Source organism: Vulpes lagopus, chromosome 3 (assembly GCF_018345385.1).
Source record: "Vulpes lagopus strain Blue_001 chromosome 3, ASM1834538v1, whole genome shotgun sequence".
Lineage (NCBI taxonomy): Eukaryota > Metazoa > Chordata > Mammalia > Carnivora > Canidae > Vulpes > Vulpes lagopus.
Window position 1 is genome coordinate 132705962 of NC_054826.1, and position 20902 is coordinate 132726863.

Below are 20902 nucleotides of genomic sequence, written 5' to 3' on the forward strand. Positions count from 1 at the left end.
ACTGGAAAATTCCTTGTTCTGGGTGGGATGTGCAGTTGTTTGAGGGTTTTGGACTTAGTTTCTAACTAACAATAATTTTATGGAACTTTGTTATTTTTTAAAATTTGATCACAAATGTGTGAGAAACAGTAAAATCAGAAAAAGCAACTTGTTCAAGGTCATGCAGCCAAGCCTTGATTTAAATTCATTCTTTGATACTTCCAAGTACTTTCCTCAAAGTCCTAGGTAATGTCAAAAGAACACAAGTCAATACTATTTTTAGATAAACTTTTGAAAAAGGAGAATGTGAGTTTTTTTTTTTTAATGAGGCTTTTGAAACTTTGAATCCAATAGTAGGTTTATTAGCAAATTTTTAGAATTGATCATTCCATTTCATTCAGTTTCACAAATACTTATTAAGCAAGACTAGATTCTTAAAGCTATATAAGATATATTGGGGAAGATATGCATACAACAACAGTTAAAATGCACACAAGGCATAGAGAGGGAACACAGTTTTGATTGGGATTATCACAAAAGGCCTTGATGTATAGTTCTTGAAGAGGATGGATTTTTTTTGGAAACTGGACAAAGCACATGATGGTTGGAAAGAACAGAATGAACGAAGACATGCCAGTGGGGAAGGCACATGGCCAGTTTGAGGAGTATCATTTTTCTTGATGCCTGGCCCATAGGCTGGCTACGGGTAACTAGTAGAAGGTAGAGCTAGAAGGGTTAGTAGAAGAAGACCCTAGAGGGCCATTAGAGAAAATAAATTTCATGCTAATGTAGTTCTACTTAATGATTCATTTTAGAGTTGAAATGCTACAAAGTTTGTTTTTTTGGTTTTTTATTAAATACTTTTTATTTTCAGAAGGGATTATTAAGAAGGAAAATAACAGGATGTTTATTATATTAACAGTTTTGTTTATGGCCTCGACATCTTTTAATGTTTGCTTCATGACTCCCTTTGATAAAACTAACAAAGTTTTAAAAAAAGTTTTTAAAAAACATTTCATTAGGAATGTTCCAAAAGAGCAAATAATGGAAAATTCACTCTTCGAGATTTGCTTGTGGTTCCTATGCAGCGTGTTTTAAAGTATCACCTTCTCCTCCAGGTATGTAACTTAAAACCATCAGTTTGTTTATTTTTTCACTTATTCATTTAAGAAAATATTCATGCAGCATCAATTATGCTCCAGATACTCCATGTCTGGGGTCGTTATCCCCTTAGATTTTCAATGATGAGTATAGCTAAGTGGGAACTAACGGAACAGCTGGAATCTTTTTCTTCCTTTTAGCAAAGATGATTCTGTATCTTGCACAAAGTCACTTTTGGTGTCCTTCAAACAGAACTGGCTCCAAAAAAATCTAAAAAAAAAAAAAAGAAGACAGAATGAAAAGATGCCTCTGACCAAGTCTTCTTTGGTTAGCGGGAATCATTTGTTAGAATCTCAAAGCTGCAATACCCCTGGTTTTTGGCAGGTCAAGTGTTTTGGACTTTTTGCGTTATAACCATAAACTAAGTTCTGTCCCATTCCATGCTGCTTTCTGCTGTAGTAAATTATAATAAGAGTACATTTATTTTGAAGTGATTCTTGTTATAACCACAAAGCTTATGGTTTCCACAGTTAGTCCTCTAATGAGGGTGGAGAGTCTTATAAATTTAATTTGATGGCTGTACCAGGAGGCTCATTAGTTCTGCTCCAAGGAAATGTCTTACAGTATTAGTCTGTCAACTCTGCTGATGCTTGTGAAATGTCATTTTAAAAAGATCTACTACCTGTATGTGAAATACAATTTTGAGTCTGCTGCGCTTTATACATCTTGTATATTAAATTCCTTGGACTGTAGTTGCAAAATTATTAGTCATCTCTATTTTTGTTCTACTGAGAAATCAGAAAAATTCAAACCCTGATTATTTCTTTAAAATGCATTAAAACATTTATGAGACCTAAACTCAAAGCAACTTAATCAAATTGGATTTTATGAAAAAATAATAAGGAAGACGTAAGCAATCAGTTTCTGGGACATCATGAAACCAAAAACATGTCCAAAATAAGATAATTTATTTTGTAACTTTGGTATAGTCAAATGTCAATTGAAGAATTTAAAAGGTGCAGTTTTCAAGAAATATCTATTATGGTCATTTATAAAGTTCTAGAGAGACTTATAAAAGCATAAAATATGGCTATAACTTTTTTTTTATTATTATTTTTACTATTTTTTTGGCTATACCTTTTTGTTTTTTTAATTTTTTTTTTATTTATGTATGATAGTCACACAGAGAAAGAGAGAGAGGCAGAGACACAGGCAGAGGGAGAAGCAGGCTCCGTGTACCGGGAGCCCGATGTGGGATTCGATCCCAGGTCTCCAGGATCACGCCCTGGGCCAAAGGCAGGCGCCAAACCGCTGCGCCACCCAGGGATCCTAGCTATACCTTTTTGAAATTGAGCAGACTTTTTTCTTAATTCCTCCTGGAGTGTTTTATATTTTAAATTTCTAAAGAATTTTTAGTTTTATGATGTTTTAAAATAGGGAAGTTTTTATTTGGGGCACCACAGATAGACAAAATTATAGAAATGTGTGGTTTTTAAAAATATATTTATTTATTCATGAGAGACAGAGAGAGAGAGAGAGAGAGGCAGAGACACAGGCAGAGGGAGAAGCAGGCTTCATGCAGGAAGCCTGACGTGGGACTTGATCCTGGATCTCTAGGATCACACCCTGGGCTGAAGGTGGCACTAAACCACTGAGCCACCGGGGCTGCCCTAGAAATGTTTTTCCATCTTGATAGTGTAGGGTAGAATTTGTCTAATGTTTAGACATTTGTTGAATAAATGAATTTGAGCATTTCCTACTTACTGCTGTACTTTAATGGGGAAATAATTTTTGAAATGCTTTATGGTTTGAAATCCCAGATTTATAAAATTAGAATATTTGAGAGTGAGGGATTTGAAACTGAGAATAATTTAATATCATTATTTAATAAAGGAAAAGTAAAAATAGAAATAAAAGAATATCACTTGGACAAGTTTATTATACTTAAAAATCTCATGGCTATAGGTCCTCTTTATAACTAGAAACACTATTAATATGGACCTCAGCAGAAATGTTTGAGTGATTCTTGAACTGGTTGTGAAGGGAGCAGTAAGAGTTCCATAAGTATATCAAGGAGAGCCAACAGTGTGCCTAATGAGATCAGACAGTAGAATGTATTTTGAGAATTGCGGTTAATTTAGTGTGGATGGGATATAGGTTGTTTGGGTGGAGTGGAGAGAAAAGTTGGGATGGGTTTGCAGAATTCAGACCACAGAGGATCTAAGAGGTATGGATGACGAGCTGAAGCTTTCGTGGGCATCACAAAAGTCTAAATAGGGTAGAGACAGAATCCAATTTATATATTAGAAACCCAGCTCTGCTGTCAATAGAATGAATAGAGTGTAGTCCAGAGAGGCTACAGGTCAAAGGCCCATTTATAATAACCCATTTGAAAAAGCATAAGGCCTTGAACCAGTGTAGTGGCAGTGAGGATGGTTTCCAGGGGGAAAGGTCAAAGTCAGTATCACCGGAACATAGTATGGGAGAGGGGTACCTGGGACACTTCTTAGGTTTTGGCTTAAGTGACTCCACTGATGGAGGTACCATCATTCAATAAAGCATAAACAGGAACCAGAGTAGAGTTGTGGGTAAAGGTGCCTTAAGTTTGGAATTGTTGGGTTAGACGAGCTTGTGAGATAGATACCCAGGTGGAACTGTTTAATTGGAGAGAAGAGTCTGGGACTCCGTGAGTTCTGGGTTGAGCACATTGCTTTGAGAGGGATTGTCTTATTAGGTGAGCGTTGACATTATGGCAATGGTTGTGATAGAATTTGTAGAGTATGTTTAGGAAGAGTAACAGAAGACTAAGGTGTAAATCTAGGGAATGGTAACTTTCCAAGTTGCAGATAAAGAAGAAGGTATGAAAGACTGGTGAATAGGCAGAAATTTAAGATGGACTAACCAACAACGATAATAGCAACAAACAAAAGATTCTAATATCCCGGAAGCCAAGGGAGAGGAGTAACCATCAGAATCAGTTGGCAATGAAGGGACCTTCCATGACCTTTGAGAAGGATGTCAGTGTAATGGCAGGGAATAGAATTCTTTCAAAAATTTTTTTAATGCTTTATTTATTTAATCATGAGAGACACAGAGAGAGAGAGAGGCAGAGACACAGGCAGAGGGAGAAGCAGGCTCCATGCAGGGAGCCCGACGTGGGACTCGATCCCGGGTCTCCAGAATCACACCCTGGGCCAAAGGCGGCAGCGCTAAACCGCTGAGCTACCTGAGCTGCCCAGTTTGAGATTTTTTTTTTTTTAATGAAAACAGAACCTAGTTAGGTTGTACCAGATTTATTACATTATGGTATAAATAGTGATAAAAATGCATTATTTAAAAAAATATTTTCTTTCTGATATTTTGGTTTTAATTGAAGAAAGTATTATTGAACTGTGTCTTCCAAATAGGAATTGGTCAAACATACTACTGATCCTATGGAGAAGGCAAATCTGAAACTGGCTCTTGATGCAATGAAGGTAAGGCAAAGGTGTCATTAACTTCTTTGTATTTTTTATTCCTGCCTAAAAACAAGAAAGTACAAATTGCTAATAAATACGTGTGATTTGCTAATATGTTATAGCATGTTAAGTATTAGTATAGCTTTGCATTTGGTGGGGAGAGGTGGATATTTTTTGTAAAGATTTATGTATTTATTTTAGAGGGAGAGAGTGTGCACAAGTCGGGGGAGGGCAGAGGGAGAAAATCTTCAAGTAGACTAAACTCCCTGCTGAGCACCAAGCCCATGGACCCTGATGCGGGGCTTGACCTCATGACCCTGAGATCCTAACCTGAGCTGAAATCAAGAGTCAGATGCTTTTTTTTTTTTTTTAAATTTTTTTTATATTTATTTATGATAGTCACACAGAGAGAGAGAGAGAGAGAGAGGCAGAGACACAGGCAGAGGGACAAGCAGGCTCCATGCACCAGGAGCCCGACGTGGGATTCGATCCCGGGTCTCCAGGATCGTGTCCTGGGCCAAAGGCAGGCGCCAAACTGCTGCGCCACCCGGGGATCCAAGAGTCAGATGCTTAACTGACAGAGCCACCCAGGTGCCCCAGAGAAATGGATATTTTTAACTGAAAATAGATATCCCTGCATGAATTCAATTGTTAGACAAAGATACATAAAACCATGAGGTGTATTAAGATAGCTTTTGCTATTTATGAAAGTATGACAACTTTTATTACAACTGGGAATGATTTAATGGTTTTATTTCACATTCCTTTTGTGGTGACTAGTAGGAAACTGTTGGCTTGTGTAAGCAGCGGGTCAGCTGGTGACTTCAGAACACCAATGGGACTTCTTTTCCTCAAGGGAGGGTATCTGTCCCGCTTACCTCTGTGGATGCCACAAGTGGATTTCAGTTTGGGTTTCTATTGTAGGTAAATCTGAAAATCAAGAACTAGACGTAGATAAAGGCAGACTTTTAAGTATATTGGGGAATCTGTAAAACCTCAGTCTCTACGTGGTGTTGAACATTGACTTAGAAATACGTGCCCCTACCTTAAAACACATGCAGATATTTGTTCTCCAAACAAAATGCCAACATGACTCTACTCAGAGCAGTGCTAATAATGACTTCTCTGAGTGAGTCCCTGTGTGGTTTCAGCATTAGCTCTGCTGTTGAGCTGATTTTAGTACCTTGGCAGGAAATATCACACAATTATTTGTTACTGTTTTCAGAAGTCATACAAAGTTCCCAATTTTTAAAAAAAGTCATTTATAGATACACCCTCTGAAAAGTCAGACTTTCATTTAGAACAAAGTTAGGAACTGCTTTTGGTCAGGGTTCTGTTCCTGCTGTTGCAGATGAATTTAAGAGGGTAGAGAAAAAAGAAAACCCAGAAAACAGGAAAATCTAGAGCACATATAATAAAAATAGCAACTTACAGTATGGAGAGATTAGCTAATGTTTCCTCAAATATGAGAAAAGACATTTTTAAGTAGGTGAAGAAGGCACATGGAGAACCGTGTCCAGCATTGTTTGTCTGCTTTTAATTCATTTTGGTGCTCTGAGGTTTTTCTCCTCTCTTTTGCTTTTCCTTCATTAAGTCTTTAAAATTGAACTGGCTGCCTTGACCAAATGCTCTTAGGAACCAAGACACTAACTGGTTGCAGAAAACAGTCCTGCTGGATTCACTGTCTAACTTTTAGTTACTTTTTTCTCCCTGCTAATCCTTCATTATTGCATTATTGACCTTATTCTCACCCATGTAAAAATGTAATTCTCTCAAGGTCAGTTATTAACGTGTCTGGAATTTACATTCTCCTGACCTAGTTTCCTTTTGTTGTTGTGTATGGTAGCAGATTTTGTTTTTGTTTTTTATCCTTGTTCTTCTCAGAGGTGTGGTAAATGACAACTCTTCAGTCTTCCCAGCTGTACTCCAGACATTTTAAAATGGCTTTTGAGTTGCAGCTTTGATTGATTGGACATTTATTTTATTGTCATTGAAAAGTTAGGGTGATTACTTTTACTACTAATGAAATTAATGATGTGTTTTCTTTCAGTTTTCGTCTCTTCTCCAGTCTTATCATGACTTCTTTTTGTACCCTTCCCTTTATTCCTTAGGACTTGGCACAATATGTGAATGAAGTAAAAAGAGATAATGAGACTCTTCGTGAAATTAAACAGTTTCAGCTATCTATAGAAAATCTGGTATGTAATTATCTTTCTCTCCATCTTCCCTCACCCACAAATCAGAGGACATTCAACGAGTTGTTTTTGAAGAAAAGATTGTTTACCTTGACGTTTCTGTTGTTGTAGGTTTGTTTCTGATTCTTGGTTGGCAGCATCCACACAGGTGTCTCGTGGCACCTGCGATACATGTAACATTGTAAGGACTTTCCACCACGGCTTATCTCTCTCTCCTTAATCACACTATGCCTCTTCCTCTGGCTGTACAGATTCTAGACATTGGAGTTCAGTTTTTTTCTTTTCTTTCCCTTACCATATATATACACACTCTGGGCTCATTCCTGTTAATCTATTAATTTTATACATATTCACTGGGTGACTACTGTGTGCCAGACATTTTGCTTGGGGCTGGGGCTGTAACTATGAACAATGTGGTCTCATGGTTGAGGAAGGAGTGAAAAGAGAGTTTAAAAATGCTGTACTGAGATTTCTGCTGTGAACAGGGCGGGACAACAGAGGACAATAAGGAGAGTCCTAGTTTAGATAAGATGATTAGAAAAAGTTCTTCTGGGTCATTTGCCTCTTGCACCTGAAGCATAAGAAGCAGCCAGTGGTACAGAGATCTGGGGAGGAAATTCCAGGTAGAAGCCATAGCAAATGAAATGTCCAGAGATGGGTAAGAACCTGGGGTGTTCAAGAAGGTTGAAAGGCAAGAGTGGCTGGGTGAGTGAGGGGAAGACTGATGGGTCTGAGATGGGAGAGAGGAGGGTGGGAGGACTATGTCCCACAGCCTTGTAGGCCTGGGCACTGAGCCGGGGTTTTTACTGTGATTACAGTGGGAAGCCAGTAAAGGTTTCTGTAGGAGAGTTTCATTATGATTTACATTTCAAGAAAACCCTTTTAGCAGGCAGGCTAGTCAACAAGTTGTTGAGGTGGTGGTCTTAAGAAAGAGTTGGTGGAGGCCTGGATGGAGCTGTGGGCAGTGAAAATAGAGATGCCTGTTTGAAGGAAAGATACTTTTCTTGGTCGAGCAATTTTATTGCTGCCTTCTCTGGAATATCTTGAGCCTGTTTCTTTTCACATGTACAGTCACATCCCCCTTCCAGGACCCCATCTGCTGCCTTCCAGTCACAGAAGCCTCCAGTCATTCCTTCACAAAGTTGCATTTCCAAATGGACTTTGCGATTCATTCTCTTTCCAACCTTGTCAACATTTGCTGTTGCCTTTGGGATTCAGCATGATATTTAAAGCCCTTGGTGATTTGGGCTTAAGCTACTTTCCTGAACTCATCCAGCTAGTACCTGCCCATGTACTTGACTTTGCAGGTCTCCTGCTGTGTTGTAAGGTCTCTAATTTGCCACACATTTTTATCATTCTGCCTTTGATGATAAATTGTCAAAGCCTAGAATGTCTTCCCATTATTTTCTAGCAAATTCCTTCAAGGTCCAACTAAAATAATTCTTTCCCTGATCTCTCATTATTACTTTCCCTTCATAATTCCTTAACATATTACCTGGATAGCTATTTAGCATGGTATGTGTGTGTGTGTGGTAAACTATATATATGACATTTGCCAGTTTTAAATGTACAGTTTTGTGACATTAAATCCATTCATGTAGCTGGGCAGCTGACACCACCGTCCATCTCCAGAACTGTCTTTATCTTGTAGAAATGAAGCTTTACCCATTCAACACTAACTCTCCATTCCCCCTTCCTCCCAGCCCCTGACAACCACCATTTTACTTGTGTCTTTGTGAACTTCTCTAGGTACCTTGTATAAATGGAATCATGTAGGGCAGCCCTGGTGGCTCAGCGGTTTAGCGCCACCTTCGGCCCGTAGTGTGATCCTAGAGACCCATGATCAAGTCCCACATTGGGTTCCCTGCATGGAGCCTGCTTCTCCCTCTGCCTGTGTCTCTGCGCCACCCCCCCCCCCACCGTGTCTGTCATGAATAAATAAATCTTAAAATAAATGGAATCATGTAATATTTGACCTTTTGTAACTGGCATATTTTATTTAGCATAACGTCTTCAGTATACATCCTTGTTGTAGCATGTATTTCATTTTTTTTAAAAGAATTTCCTTTTTAAGGTTTTAAAATTTAACATTGATTGTATATACACATTTTGATTATCTGTTGATGGACACTTGGGTTTCTTCCCCCCTTTTGGCTACTGTGAATAATGCTGCTATGAACGTGAGTCTGCAAATACATGCTTGAGTCCCTGCTTTCACTTCTTTTGGTTATGTACCCAGAAATGGAATTGCTGCATTGTATGGTAATTCTAGGTTTAATTTTTTGAGGACTGGCTGTATTGTTTTCCACAGTGACTGCCCCATTTCACATTCCCACCAGCAAACACAGAAGTTCTAGTATCTCCACATCCTCGCTAACACTTTTTCTTTTCTTTCTTCTTCTTTCTAAAAAAAAGTCAATCCATCCAAATGGGTACAAAGCAGTGTCTATTATGGTTTTGACTTTTTATTTCCCTAATGATTAGGAATATTGAATATCTTTTCATATGCTTTTTTGGCCATTTGTATATCTTTCTGGAGAAGTCTCTATTCAATTCCTTTGCCTATTTTTGAATCAGGATTGCTTGCTTTTGTTGTTGTTGAGTTATAGGGGCTCTTTCTATATTCTGGATACCAATTCTTATCACACGTTTTGTTTGAAAGTGTTCTCTGCCATTCTGTAGGTTGCCTTTTCACTTTGTTGATAGTATCTTTTGCATAAAAGATTTAATTTTGATCAATTTCGAATTACTGTTCTTTTGTTGACAGTGCTTTCATGTTATATCTAAGAAAAGAAATCATTGTTAAGTCCAATGTCACAGAGCTTTTCCCTTGTGTTTTCATATAAGAGTTTAATATTTTTAGCGCTTTAATCAGCTTGGTATATTGCATAAGGTAAGGTTCCAACTTCATTCTTTTGCTTGTGCATATCCAGTTTCCCCAGAATCATTTGTTGAAAAGGCTGTCCCATACCCCTGAATGGTCTTAGTACTAGTTTCAAAAATCCTGTGGCCATATATATGAGGACCTATTTCCAGGTGTTCTGTTCCATTGGTCTAAAAGTCTGTCTTTATGCAAATGCCACACTGTTTTAATGACCATAGTTCTGTAATAAGTATTGAAATCAGGAAGACTAAGACCCCAACTTTGTTCTTTTTCAAGTTGTTTGCCTATTGTTTGACCTATTAAGAGTTCCTTGAGATTCCTTATGAATTTTAGGATGGAGTTTTCTATTTTGTAAAATACATCTTGGGGACCTTGATAGAGAATGTCTATTTTTATACTTTCATGTAGTACAGTTAATTACATAGCTGCTTCCTTTATTAGAATGTAATTTCCTAGATGCTAATGATAATTTTCAGTCAATTCTTTTTCCCCTTAGCACCTTGTACAGTAGGTGTTCATAAATACTTATTTTTTTTTTTTTATTGCCAGCCTCTGGGGAAATGGTTCATTATTTTTAACCATTAAGTCATACTTTTCATTCTTGAGATCTTAGCTCAAGGAAGCTATCCTTAACTTCCTAGACCAAATTAAGCCCCTGGAAACATGCATGTTTCCTGTACTCTTTCTTCATGGCTATTGCACATTTATAATTATATACTTCTGTGAATATTTTTCCCCCACTAAGCCGGGGTTATTTTGCCCTATATCTACTAATGTGTCTGGCACACGGTGGGTGATCAGTAAGTGTTAGTTGCTGTAACTTTGTTGTGATTTGAGTTCTTCCAGTTAATTCTTGCTTTTGGTAGCTTCCCTCTTCAGGTTATAAGTAAAATTAATTAATGTTCTCAGTATACTCCCAAGGATGTCCAAGGACAGACTGTTTTCAAAAGTGTATCATGTAGACCTGAGCTTTTTAGGGTATGTGTGCTAAAAATGTAAAATGATAAAGCCTGTAGTGTAATAAGGTAGCTGTCCCTAGCAAATATCCTCGCTAATATTTATTTGTTTTTACATGATTACAAAAAACTGACACATGTAAGTTTTATATTTTAGAACCAACCAGTTTTGCTTTTTGGACGACCTCAGGGAGATGGTGAAATTCGAATAACTACTCTAGACAAGCATACGAAACAGGAAAGGTAAGAAAAGAGGAGCAAATACTGATTTTCAGAATAAGTGGTATCAGAAGATTGAGAAAACAGTTCTCTTAGGACAAAGGAGGGAAACAGAGGAAGAAAAATAAGGAGACACACCAACCTATGGTTTTCTAAAAATTTTCCAATAGATATGTTAGGTCTTTTCTTCTCTGTTCTGGTATCTGTTGATTTGTCTAAGTTCTTAAAGGGATATGACAAACAGAATGTCAGCTGAGGCTCCAAGGGACACATTAAAATGAGAGTAGAGATAAAGTAGTAGATAACACAATTGTTTTAGATTTCTCTTTTTGGGATACATTTGAAAACAGCTAAAAAATACGAGATGTCCTAAGAAGGAAGTCTTAAGTGAGGAAAATTTCATGATATTTTCTTGAGGGAAGTTCAGGTTAGTGAGTTTAGCCTGGTATCCCAAATTATATACATAGGATTGCTAATCTGATTCATTTGATTAAACTGGCCATTTTCTGGAACCTTTGGAGCGACAAAGTGAGCCAGCAGGGGGCAGTGTCAGCTTTTGCTTCCAACTTGATACCCAGCCTCTACAGGTAGCTCCCAGGAGATCCATATCCTTTTTAGCATCTCCAGGAAAGAAGTCTTTGAAAATGATGCCAGGACTAGAGCTGTGTGAATGTATCATCATTGTCTTTACCATTATTTTAAAATGCATACATGTTAATTAGAATTTTTGAAAAGATAAAAAATATTAGTGTTGAACGATAGGATTACAAGGTTTATTTTTCTCCAGTTACATTGTTTTTAACAGTTAAGGGAAATATCAACCCATAAATATAAACATAATTTTTCTAGTTTACATTTTGCTCATACGCTGTTCAATTTGCATTTCAGGTGGTCCATAAAATCATGCGGAGCAACATAGAGGGTAAAAGTGCAGGTTCCAGTTAGATCTGGGTGTGAATCCTGCTCTTCATCTCATTAGCCCTATGGCCTTGAGCAAATTACTTAACTTTTTTAATCCTCAGTTTCCTCCCCAATAAAATGAGGATGAAAATAATACCTCAGCAGGTGGTCCTGAGGATTTAAATTAAATGAGTCATCTTTATGAAAGGGATGGACACTTCTTAACACATTCTGGCCGACTCCTAGAAACATCAGAAGTTTACTGCTATTGTTGTCATTACTATTCTGTAAATGTTTTGGCTTTGAAACTAAAAAAAAAAAAAAAAAGATAATTGCTCATTGACACTTTGTGGCTTATCTCAGTTGTTCCTTACAGCAACTATGTATTGTGCATATTCTTACTATAATTTTGCATATTTTTTTTTTTAATGAAACTAAGGTAGACTAAGGCCATTCATTCAGTAAAGGGTAGTGCCAGGGTACGCACAGTTCATTCTTTTCTGTGTGCAACACTGCCTTTGTTTTTCATTCCAAGAAAAAAATATTTGGTCGGTTTAATTAGATTTTACCAAGGAAAAGTTAACATCCATGCTTAAAAACCATTTTAAATCTCTTTCTCTCTCTCTTTCATTCTTAGGCATATCTTCTTATTTGATTTGGCAGTGATTGTATGTAAAAGGAAAGGCGATAACTATGAAATGAAGGAAATAATAGATCTTCAGCAGTATAAAATAGCCAACAATCCTACAACCGATAAAGAAAATAAAAAGGTGAATTTTTGAAAATTAATTACTATATTTTACTCATAGCTTTGAATATTCAAGGAAAGTATGCTCATGCATTAATGTGAGAGGGCTTATCGATGCAGGTGTTTTGTCTTTCTAGAAATTGGTTAGGAACAAGCCTCTGTGAGAAATAATCGGACAGGGTCACCACTGACAGTGATCATCTCCGGTGCCTTCATGGCGTTCTGATGCATGTGGCCTCAGAGCTGCTAGAGATGCGACGTGGACTACAGAAATCTGATCGTAGCTTGAATGCCGATGATGTTAGGATTGGTTTGTGGGTGCCTGTGGGGTGGGTTAGGGAATTAGGAAGCACGATGTTACTGACGGGACCTGCTAACCCGAGACTGAATTTCCACAGTGGTCTTACGGCTTCTACCTCATCCACACCCAAGGACAGAATGGGTTGGAATTTTATTGCAAAACAAAAGACTTAAAGAAAAAATGGCTGGAACAGTTTGAAATGGCTTTGTGAGTATTCCTGCTTTTCAAAGTGCTCTGTCTACTACTGAAATCTCTTACGAATAATGAACTCTCAGTAAATGTGCCCCAGCGCTCGCAGCGTGTGTGGAGTCTGGGAGACACTGGGCCTGGGGCCCGCAGCTCTGCCTGGGACCTTGGCCAGGCAACGTGGGAGGGAGGTCGTGGCAAATTTCTTCAAGAAAAAGACAGAGGGAGCTCTAACCTTCTGTTTGACTTTCTCCTGAGCATGTTGTAATTCTTTAGCTTTCTGCAGCCTGTGAAAATATTCACTATTCTTAATGATAAACTTTTGATATAATTACTGTATTTTATGTAGCTCTTTGAATTAGAAATAGCTCACAAGCCTACACCTTCATCCATATACAGATCTTAATAGAAAGATGCGTTTCTTCCCCTCATTTGTTTTTTTAGCTCATTTATGGTTTGGGTCCTAGATAAATGCTTGATGTATTCAGTGAATGTTTGAAGGGCTTGATTTCTTTCAGTGTTCTTTCCTTTTATTAAAGTGGAAGCTCGAGAAAGATGTAGAAATAAGTCAGACCTATTTCAAAGAGAATAGCATAAAGAGATGTAATTACACAAGTACACAAGAACATGTTCTTATAGGGGTTTCGTTTTAGTTTTGATGTTTTGATGTTTTGGGATTAAAAGGTCCATAGTGACCCTTATTATGAAAACATGGAGGTCACCCTGAAATTGAAACTGTTAGCAGAGGTGAAATTCAGAAGAAAAAGAAACCAAAAAAAAAAAAAAAAAAACCAGACCAACACTTTTGTGATTTGTTTCATTTGTATTCTAGCACTGTTTACCATTTGTGGACAAATTCTATCAGACTTTTTGTTTGTTTCTTCTTTTGCTTTGTTTTAAGAAATGCTCATGTTAATGTAAAATGGGGGCAAGATTAGAATGTTTTAGTGTAGCTCTGAAGTGAGAAAAACAGATTTTCTTGAGATTATTTTATCTAACATTTAAAGAGGAATGATTGTGCTGCTAAAATAGTTTTAAGCTCTTAGACAATTCTGGATTCAGCAAGAACCACTGCCGTGAGTTGGCTGCATAGTCTCAGCTAAATTCATTATCTCTCAGAGCCTTGGTTTCCTCCTCTGTAAAATAAGGATAATAATATTTTGAATTCCAGATAATATGTTTCAGGCAGAGTGCTCGCCAAATGGTACACCAGCAGTCACATGGTGTTGAACAATAGGTGATATTTATTGTTAGCACTATTACTAATATTGTTTTATATTTAGGATCTTCTTGTACTCATGAGGACTTGCAAAATCTGAAGGCACCATCCCAGTATACCATTATAGCCCGTATAATGTATTATTATTGGTCACAATGGTGAAACAAGAGGTTAGCAGATGTGTGCATTGATGCCACAGCTACACTACAGGTCCCCTGGGTGGGGCCTGAATGATGAAGTTGGTGACATCGGCCCAGTGTCTTATGGGTGGTGGGCTACATCATAAACCTAGGGTGCTGTTTTAACGAGGTTTCAAGTGGTAGGCTTGTTTACCAGGGGTTGGTGACAGAGGGCAAAGGCAGGGCTGATCTCAGGCCTTTGCTCTTGTGGGAATGATGTTAGGCTAGTATTTTCTTATGGGTTCTCTTTGGCTATATTATCTGTAGGTGAGTGAAAAAATTTCTGCAGAGGAAGGAAGTTACATTTCTTATCCAGAGCATGCAGGCTCCTTAGACTGTATGTTAAGCATGTCAGTTAACATTTTGTGCAGTTGCCATAAATCAAACTGCTTTACACTGGATACCAGAGATTTAATAAGTTGGATGCTTTTATCTCTTTTGTGTTAAAAAAAAATCTGGGGTAGGTAGATGAGGGGTAGCCTGGTGGCTCACTGGGTATCCTCAGGGACCCAGGCTCAGGTCTTTGCTGTCCATTATCAGCATTTGGCTTCTGTACTCAAGATTTGTCACTTTGTTGTCCAAGGTAGCCCTGGAGCTCGTTATAAACTCTGTATCCTAGGCAGCAGAAGGTGACCCCTCACTTTTAAGCATCCTTTGCAGACAGATAACACCACAGACTTCTGTTACATAATACTGACTGGAACTTGGTCATGTGGCCACATCTGTCACAGGGAACCTAGCAAATACAATCTTTATTCCAGGCAGAATAGTGCTTGGCTGAGAATCAAAGTTGTCTTATGGAAGAAAGGAGAAATTTGCACTTGTAGACAACTACTAGTCACTGCTTTATAGCTGTATACCTATGGGAGTATGGGTGGATTGAAATTGTTTCACCACAAGAAAGATGGCTGTACCACGCATAGGAAACCGGGATTCTTAATCTTTGAGCATCTTCGAGGCACCTCACCAATATAATTAAACCTCCAAGTGGCTGTTTGTATTTCAGAATTCCATTGACTGCCCATGCAGATGGTGAGAGGGTGGAAGTACCTTTTTTGAGAATTGCTCAAAGTCGAAGTTGAGGGCTTCTATAAGCAGGGATTATGCCAATTATGGCAAAGTAAAATTAGTCAGGATTTTACTCAAGCATCAGAATATTCCATTATTTTATTTCCTCCCCTCTTTTTTGAGGCTTGTTATGCAGGAAAGCCCTGCTTAGTAAGACAGTTCCTGCTTGTCTTGTGTTCAGGAAAATAGGATAATCTAGGTGAGTTCTGAAGCTTACGATGTTACCTGTTGTTCAAATTTTGTTATTTTATCCATTATCTAAAGTTCTAGTACCCTTATTCTATAAGCCAGGGAGAATAAAAGAAAACTAAGAAGTCCAGCAGCATTCCTGACAGCCCATGAACAACAGTAAGCCTTGGGTACCTCCCCACGCTGGTTTCTGCCAGTGTCTTTAGCACTAACATGGGACACACAGGTCCTCTTGAGCGTTCTGGAGTGTTGCTTTAAGGAACTCAAAGAAAGAAAGGGAGGCATCGGTGGGAGGGTGGTGGGAAATCAGGGGAGGTGATATTTTAAGACTGATGAAATGCTTGCCAGGTCTATTTACAGAAGATGGCAGTTCTGCTGTTTATAGGGTGATTGGATCGTTTTTATTTAAAAAAAATTGCAAATCACCTTTAAGATGTTTAAAATACCGCTTTTAATTTAGAACATTAAAAAAGACCATAGAAAAGCATGAATACCAATAAACAGTAAGTACCCAGTAAATGTGTATCATCTCCCCAGAGGTGACCTAAATCTCAGCCTGTGTCTTTGCCGGGCACATCCCCACCCCTGCTCAGTAGCCATGTTCTCTGACCTTCTTTGGCCATAACCACTTCCAGCATTTAAAATATGCAGTGAACCATGTCAGAATTTGGCAAACCTCTGTTAGAAAGGCTGAACAAAGAGAAAAGCAGCAGTGACCCACTTGGATAGGGCAGGGAGAACAACTTTTTTTTCCTTTTTCTCCTGTGAGAATTGGTAGCAGGATGGATTGCTTGAGGTTGTTGGAATGGTTACTGAACCAAATAAGGCTGGGAACCATAGTTCTGGGGGACTCCGCTCTGAAGAATGTATTTAACATCTTTAAGAGATGAATGCATATATGTTGTTTCTTTTTTAAAAAATTTTATTTATTTATTCATGAGAGAGAGAGAGAAAGAGAGAGGCAGAGACATAGGCAGAGGGAGAAGCAGGTCCCATACAGGGAGTCCAATGCAGGACTCGATAGACATAGGCAGAGGGAGAAGCAGGTCCTATACAGGGAGTCCGATGCAGGACTCGATCCCAGGACCCCAGGGTTACGCCCTGGGCCGATGGCAGACAACCACTGAGACACCCGGGCATTCCACATTGCTTATTCTTAATTTATTTCCAAAAGTGCTTTTGTCACTGTCTCACAATTCCATTTAGTTTTCTTTTTCTGTGAAGTAAGATGGCAAATATTTTTATTAGCTTTAGCTAGTTTTTGTAATGATACAGGAGAATGTGGGTGTGAGTGCCTATAGCAATGTTGAAAATATTGTCAGGAAGCTTATGGATATGTTTTCCCCCAACCCCCTGTATCCAGTGTTGTTTTTATGAGTTCTCCTGTTTGATTTAAATTGATAAACATTGTTATACCCATTTTATAGCTCCAGAAACTAGCAATAATAGGAGTGTTTTAGCAAATTTGTACAACTTCATTGCTATATAATTTATAATAGAGTTCAGGATCTCAGTTCATAGCAATTTCTTTATCCATGAAGGTGCTAAAAAAAGCAACTGGACTCAAATCCTGTTACTTAAGACTAGAGTCAGATTTTCTTTTTCTGGTCCCCTCTATCCCCCTCACTGTAACTAAAACCTGAAGATCATGCAGTTTCTTTAACTGTTCCAGAAATAAGTCAAAGTTGGATAAAATATGAAATAAATAGATTGAATAATAGACTAGGAAGGCATTTTAAAGAAAGAAAAAGTAAAATGGCAAGGGGAAGCATTACAAATGGTAGAAAGTGGTAGAGTGGTAGTTTCAGAACCAGCCTCTGTAGTGTTTACTGAAGGCAACTGAAAGGTTCCCTTGGCTAGAATTTAATCTGACTGACTTGACTCAGTTCTTGAAATTTTAACAATGTATATAAGTCCTTTGAATAAAGAAGGTCTCTTGGAAGATGCATTAGCATTATTCCCACTGTCTAAGCTTCCTTCATTGTGTGCTATAATGGCACAGTGCTACATGGTTTTCTTAGGAAGAATAACAGAGAGATACTAACGTGTGCTCAGAGATTAGCCCAGGATAGTTAGGGCTAATTGCTAAGTTAGCAATTTGTTGCTAAGTGTTAAATGCAAAGACTGTGGTTGTTGGGAGAAGAGTAGGAGAAGGGGATGTGGAAATTATAGAGCCAGGAAGGGACTCTGGGACCAGGCGGCATTGTCATGTTGGACATCTGGAAGGACAGGCCCTGAACTTTGTTTCCTAGGATGAACCTCGAACTGCTAAAGGACTGCTCTCTAGCTAGGGTGGGGCCAGGGGCAGGAATCTAGCTATTAAACTCCACAAATTGCATTTGATCTGAGCCACAGTGTTTCTAATTTATTCCCCCCATTTACTTCCAGAAGGAATTTGAGGTCACTCACCATAAAAAGCACACATGCCACGGAATTAAAAAGAAAAATTTAAATCATCAGAGGTCAAACAGAACAATGTTTCAAAGCATTTTCCTCACACTCAGGATCTACTAGATAAGAATACTTTCTTGAAATTTACCTTCTGTAGTTTGTATTATAAAAGCAATGAGTATGTTTTTCACATTTTAAATATGAAATTATATTTTATCAAACAATTTAAAAAACATAAAATTTGTTTAAAGATATTGCTCAGATAGTTTGAATATCATAGAGATAATTACTGGAGGAAATTACATTCATTCTCCAAGTACTTACTGAGCACTTGCCTTGTTGCCAGATATTATTGGAAGCCCTGAGCGTATAACAATGAGGGAGCTATTGCAATTGAATTTAAATACTGTAATTTATAAATATAATAATTTTTAGTTAATATATAACGGATTGAATTTAAAGACTGAACTCTTGGGTGTTTCTAGCTGAATAATATCTTCCTCCCAATCCCATTTGCTGAAGTGTAAATAGATGGAAGTCCAGGAAGTGCCTTTCTCCCTCAGCCTGTGGTCAGTTTCTCACCAATCACTGCAGATTGAATCTGACCACTTGGTTGCGATCTTCATGTTCACCTCCCTGGTTTAAGCCTTTCACATCTCTACTGAGCTTCTGTCTTCCTTGCCCCCCTCCCCCCCTTACCAGTCTGCTCTTCAGGAAGCATCCAGGGTGATCCATTTGTGGCCTGGCCTCCTTCAAACCTTTCATTGGCTATTTATTGCAATAGATATAATCTCCAATTTCTTGCCAGGACCTAAAGGCCCTTCGTGATTTTATGATTTTATCCTGCCTGTCCTTCCAGCCAATCTCCTATCAGTCTTACCTGTGCTCATTTTACGGTGGTTAGATTGAGTGGATTTCAGTTCCTGGAGAATGCACAGGCCTCAGGCAACCACCTTTGAGGCTTCCCTACCCAGGATGGCCTTTCCTCCTGTTCTGTATCCTATTGATCTTGGTTTTAAATGGTCACTTCGTAAGAGGGATCTTTCCTGACCATTATGCTAAATCAGTAACCTTACCTCCCCAGTATACTCTCACAATTGTAATTATATGGCCCGACAAAAATTATCCAAGGGTAGTATTTATAGCCTTCCCTCCACTCCTCCACCCCCTGCTTGTTAAAGAGAATCTGTTAGGTGCTTGCCCATTATCACCTATTTTTTCTCCTCCTAAGGAATAGAGATTCCTTCTTGCTTACTGAGAGAGAAGCTAATATGAACTGTATGGTTAATGCTAGAAGAAAGGAAAAAAAAAAGCTTCTTGGTTCTGGGAATGGAAAGGAAATTTGGGCTTTTGGTATGAATGAGGCTCTGGAGCTATGGGGGTTTGAAGAATTTGGAAAGGAGAAAAGCTCCTTTTGAAATACATATCTGTGGATTCTGAATTATATTCCCTTTTATGTCCTTTGAAATCTTAAGTAAAGAATGCAATTGCCTTTTGGTTATTTCAGTTTCTATATGTGTACCTTTGAGTTGCCAAGGATGAATTGCCTTAGCCCTTCGGTTAATGGGGTCACCATTGGATCCATTTTGTGACTCTTTCTCCCTTGGACTAAAAACGCCAAGATGATACACATCCTGTCAGTGTTGTTCACATGCATGAGGAGCATGTGAACAGCTAGCACAGCTCCTGGCACATAGTGGAAAATCATAGTTTTAATGTAAATCTGAAATTTTATTCAAGTTTTCTGATAAGGGTAATAAAAAAAACCCCAAAGACTTGATGGGTTAAGGAATTCTATTGTTGGACAAAAATATCACAACTGCCCTTGATGGAAAGAAACTTTTTCTAGCATGATAAGAACGTTTTATAATTTGGGTCCTTAGGTAGGAGATACTCAAAAACATATTCTCTACTAGCGGCATGAGAGTTTTTGAGATTCTAGAAGTTGATGTTACATATAATTATTTTTTTTCTTAAATTAGCCTTCAAAAATAAAACTTAGTTTCTTAAAGGCATTTTTGTAGTCATCCAACCTGATGCTTCTAGGTTGTTTCTTTTTTTCCTTCCATATATGTTTCTTTCTGGCAGACTGACTCGATGCTTGGATGGAACTTCTAGAACCAACCAGCATATGGGTAATCTCCATATTACCTAGACTCTTTCATGTAATGCTGACCTAATCTCTAGTTTTGCTGGAAACTGCAGAGCAATATGGAGTTCACATGCCATCTGGGCCTCCTTGCCTCTGGAAGATGTGGGAAGAATTTGGCTCAAACTCCAGTTTGGTTCTGAGGTACTCAGAGCATACCTACTTCCTCACATTTCCCTCTATCCCAGCTCCTGACCCAGAATAAATGCAGTCATGGCCTAGATTTTGTGATACTGGCAGGTGGCACAAGAGAGGCTCATTTCTATGCACCTGTTTCCTCTGCCATTTCACTGGTCTCCTTGGCCTTCTCATTTGGACCCTCCTCACTATATGCTGCTCCCTACAGTGGACCAGTAGGCCTGGAATCACTGCTTCTCCTCTGGGACCTGACTAGTCAGGCCAGAGGGATCGTGCCTATCCTCGCCATTCTGGGATTTAGAGGAATAAAGCTGTGTTATGTTATGTCAGTTCAAGATTAAGAAATCTGCTGAGTGTCGCAAGTGAGGATGCTCTTTGCAACTGGTTAGTGAGTGATCCATATTTATAATATTTAACTTGGCATTGTATTGTGCACATTTAAACACTGTGTGTACACTTTTGCCTAGATGGAGACCCTTCTTCCATCTACATGAAACTAAGTCAGAAAATTTTAGAGCAGGTCCAAACTACTACTACTACTACTACTACTACTACTACTACTACTACTACTACGGGCATGGTGGTATTCTTCTTCTCATCTTTTCTTCTCTTGCTCCTTTTCTTCATTAGGAGGTCTACTTG

At 38.4% G+C, this 20902-nt stretch overlaps 1 protein-coding gene across 2 annotated transcripts in view; it reads left to right on the forward strand.

Annotated features, from left to right (window-relative positions):
• VAV3 (vav guanine nucleotide exchange factor 3) overlaps positions 1-20902 on the forward strand; it is a 359756-nt gene that overhangs the window by 176865 nt on the left and 161989 nt on the right. For both annotated transcript variants that reach the window (XM_041747830.1, XM_041747829.1), the window contains exons 10-15: positions 1002-1097; positions 4488-4556; positions 6650-6736; positions 10731-10816; positions 12330-12462; positions 12839-12948. In XM_041747830.1, the coding sequence (XP_041603764.1) occupies positions 1002-1097; positions 4488-4556; positions 6650-6736; positions 10731-10816; positions 12330-12462; positions 12839-12948 (581 nt within the window). The remainder of the gene's footprint in view (positions 1-1001; positions 1098-4487; positions 4557-6649; positions 6737-10730; positions 10817-12329; positions 12463-12838; positions 12949-20902) is intronic.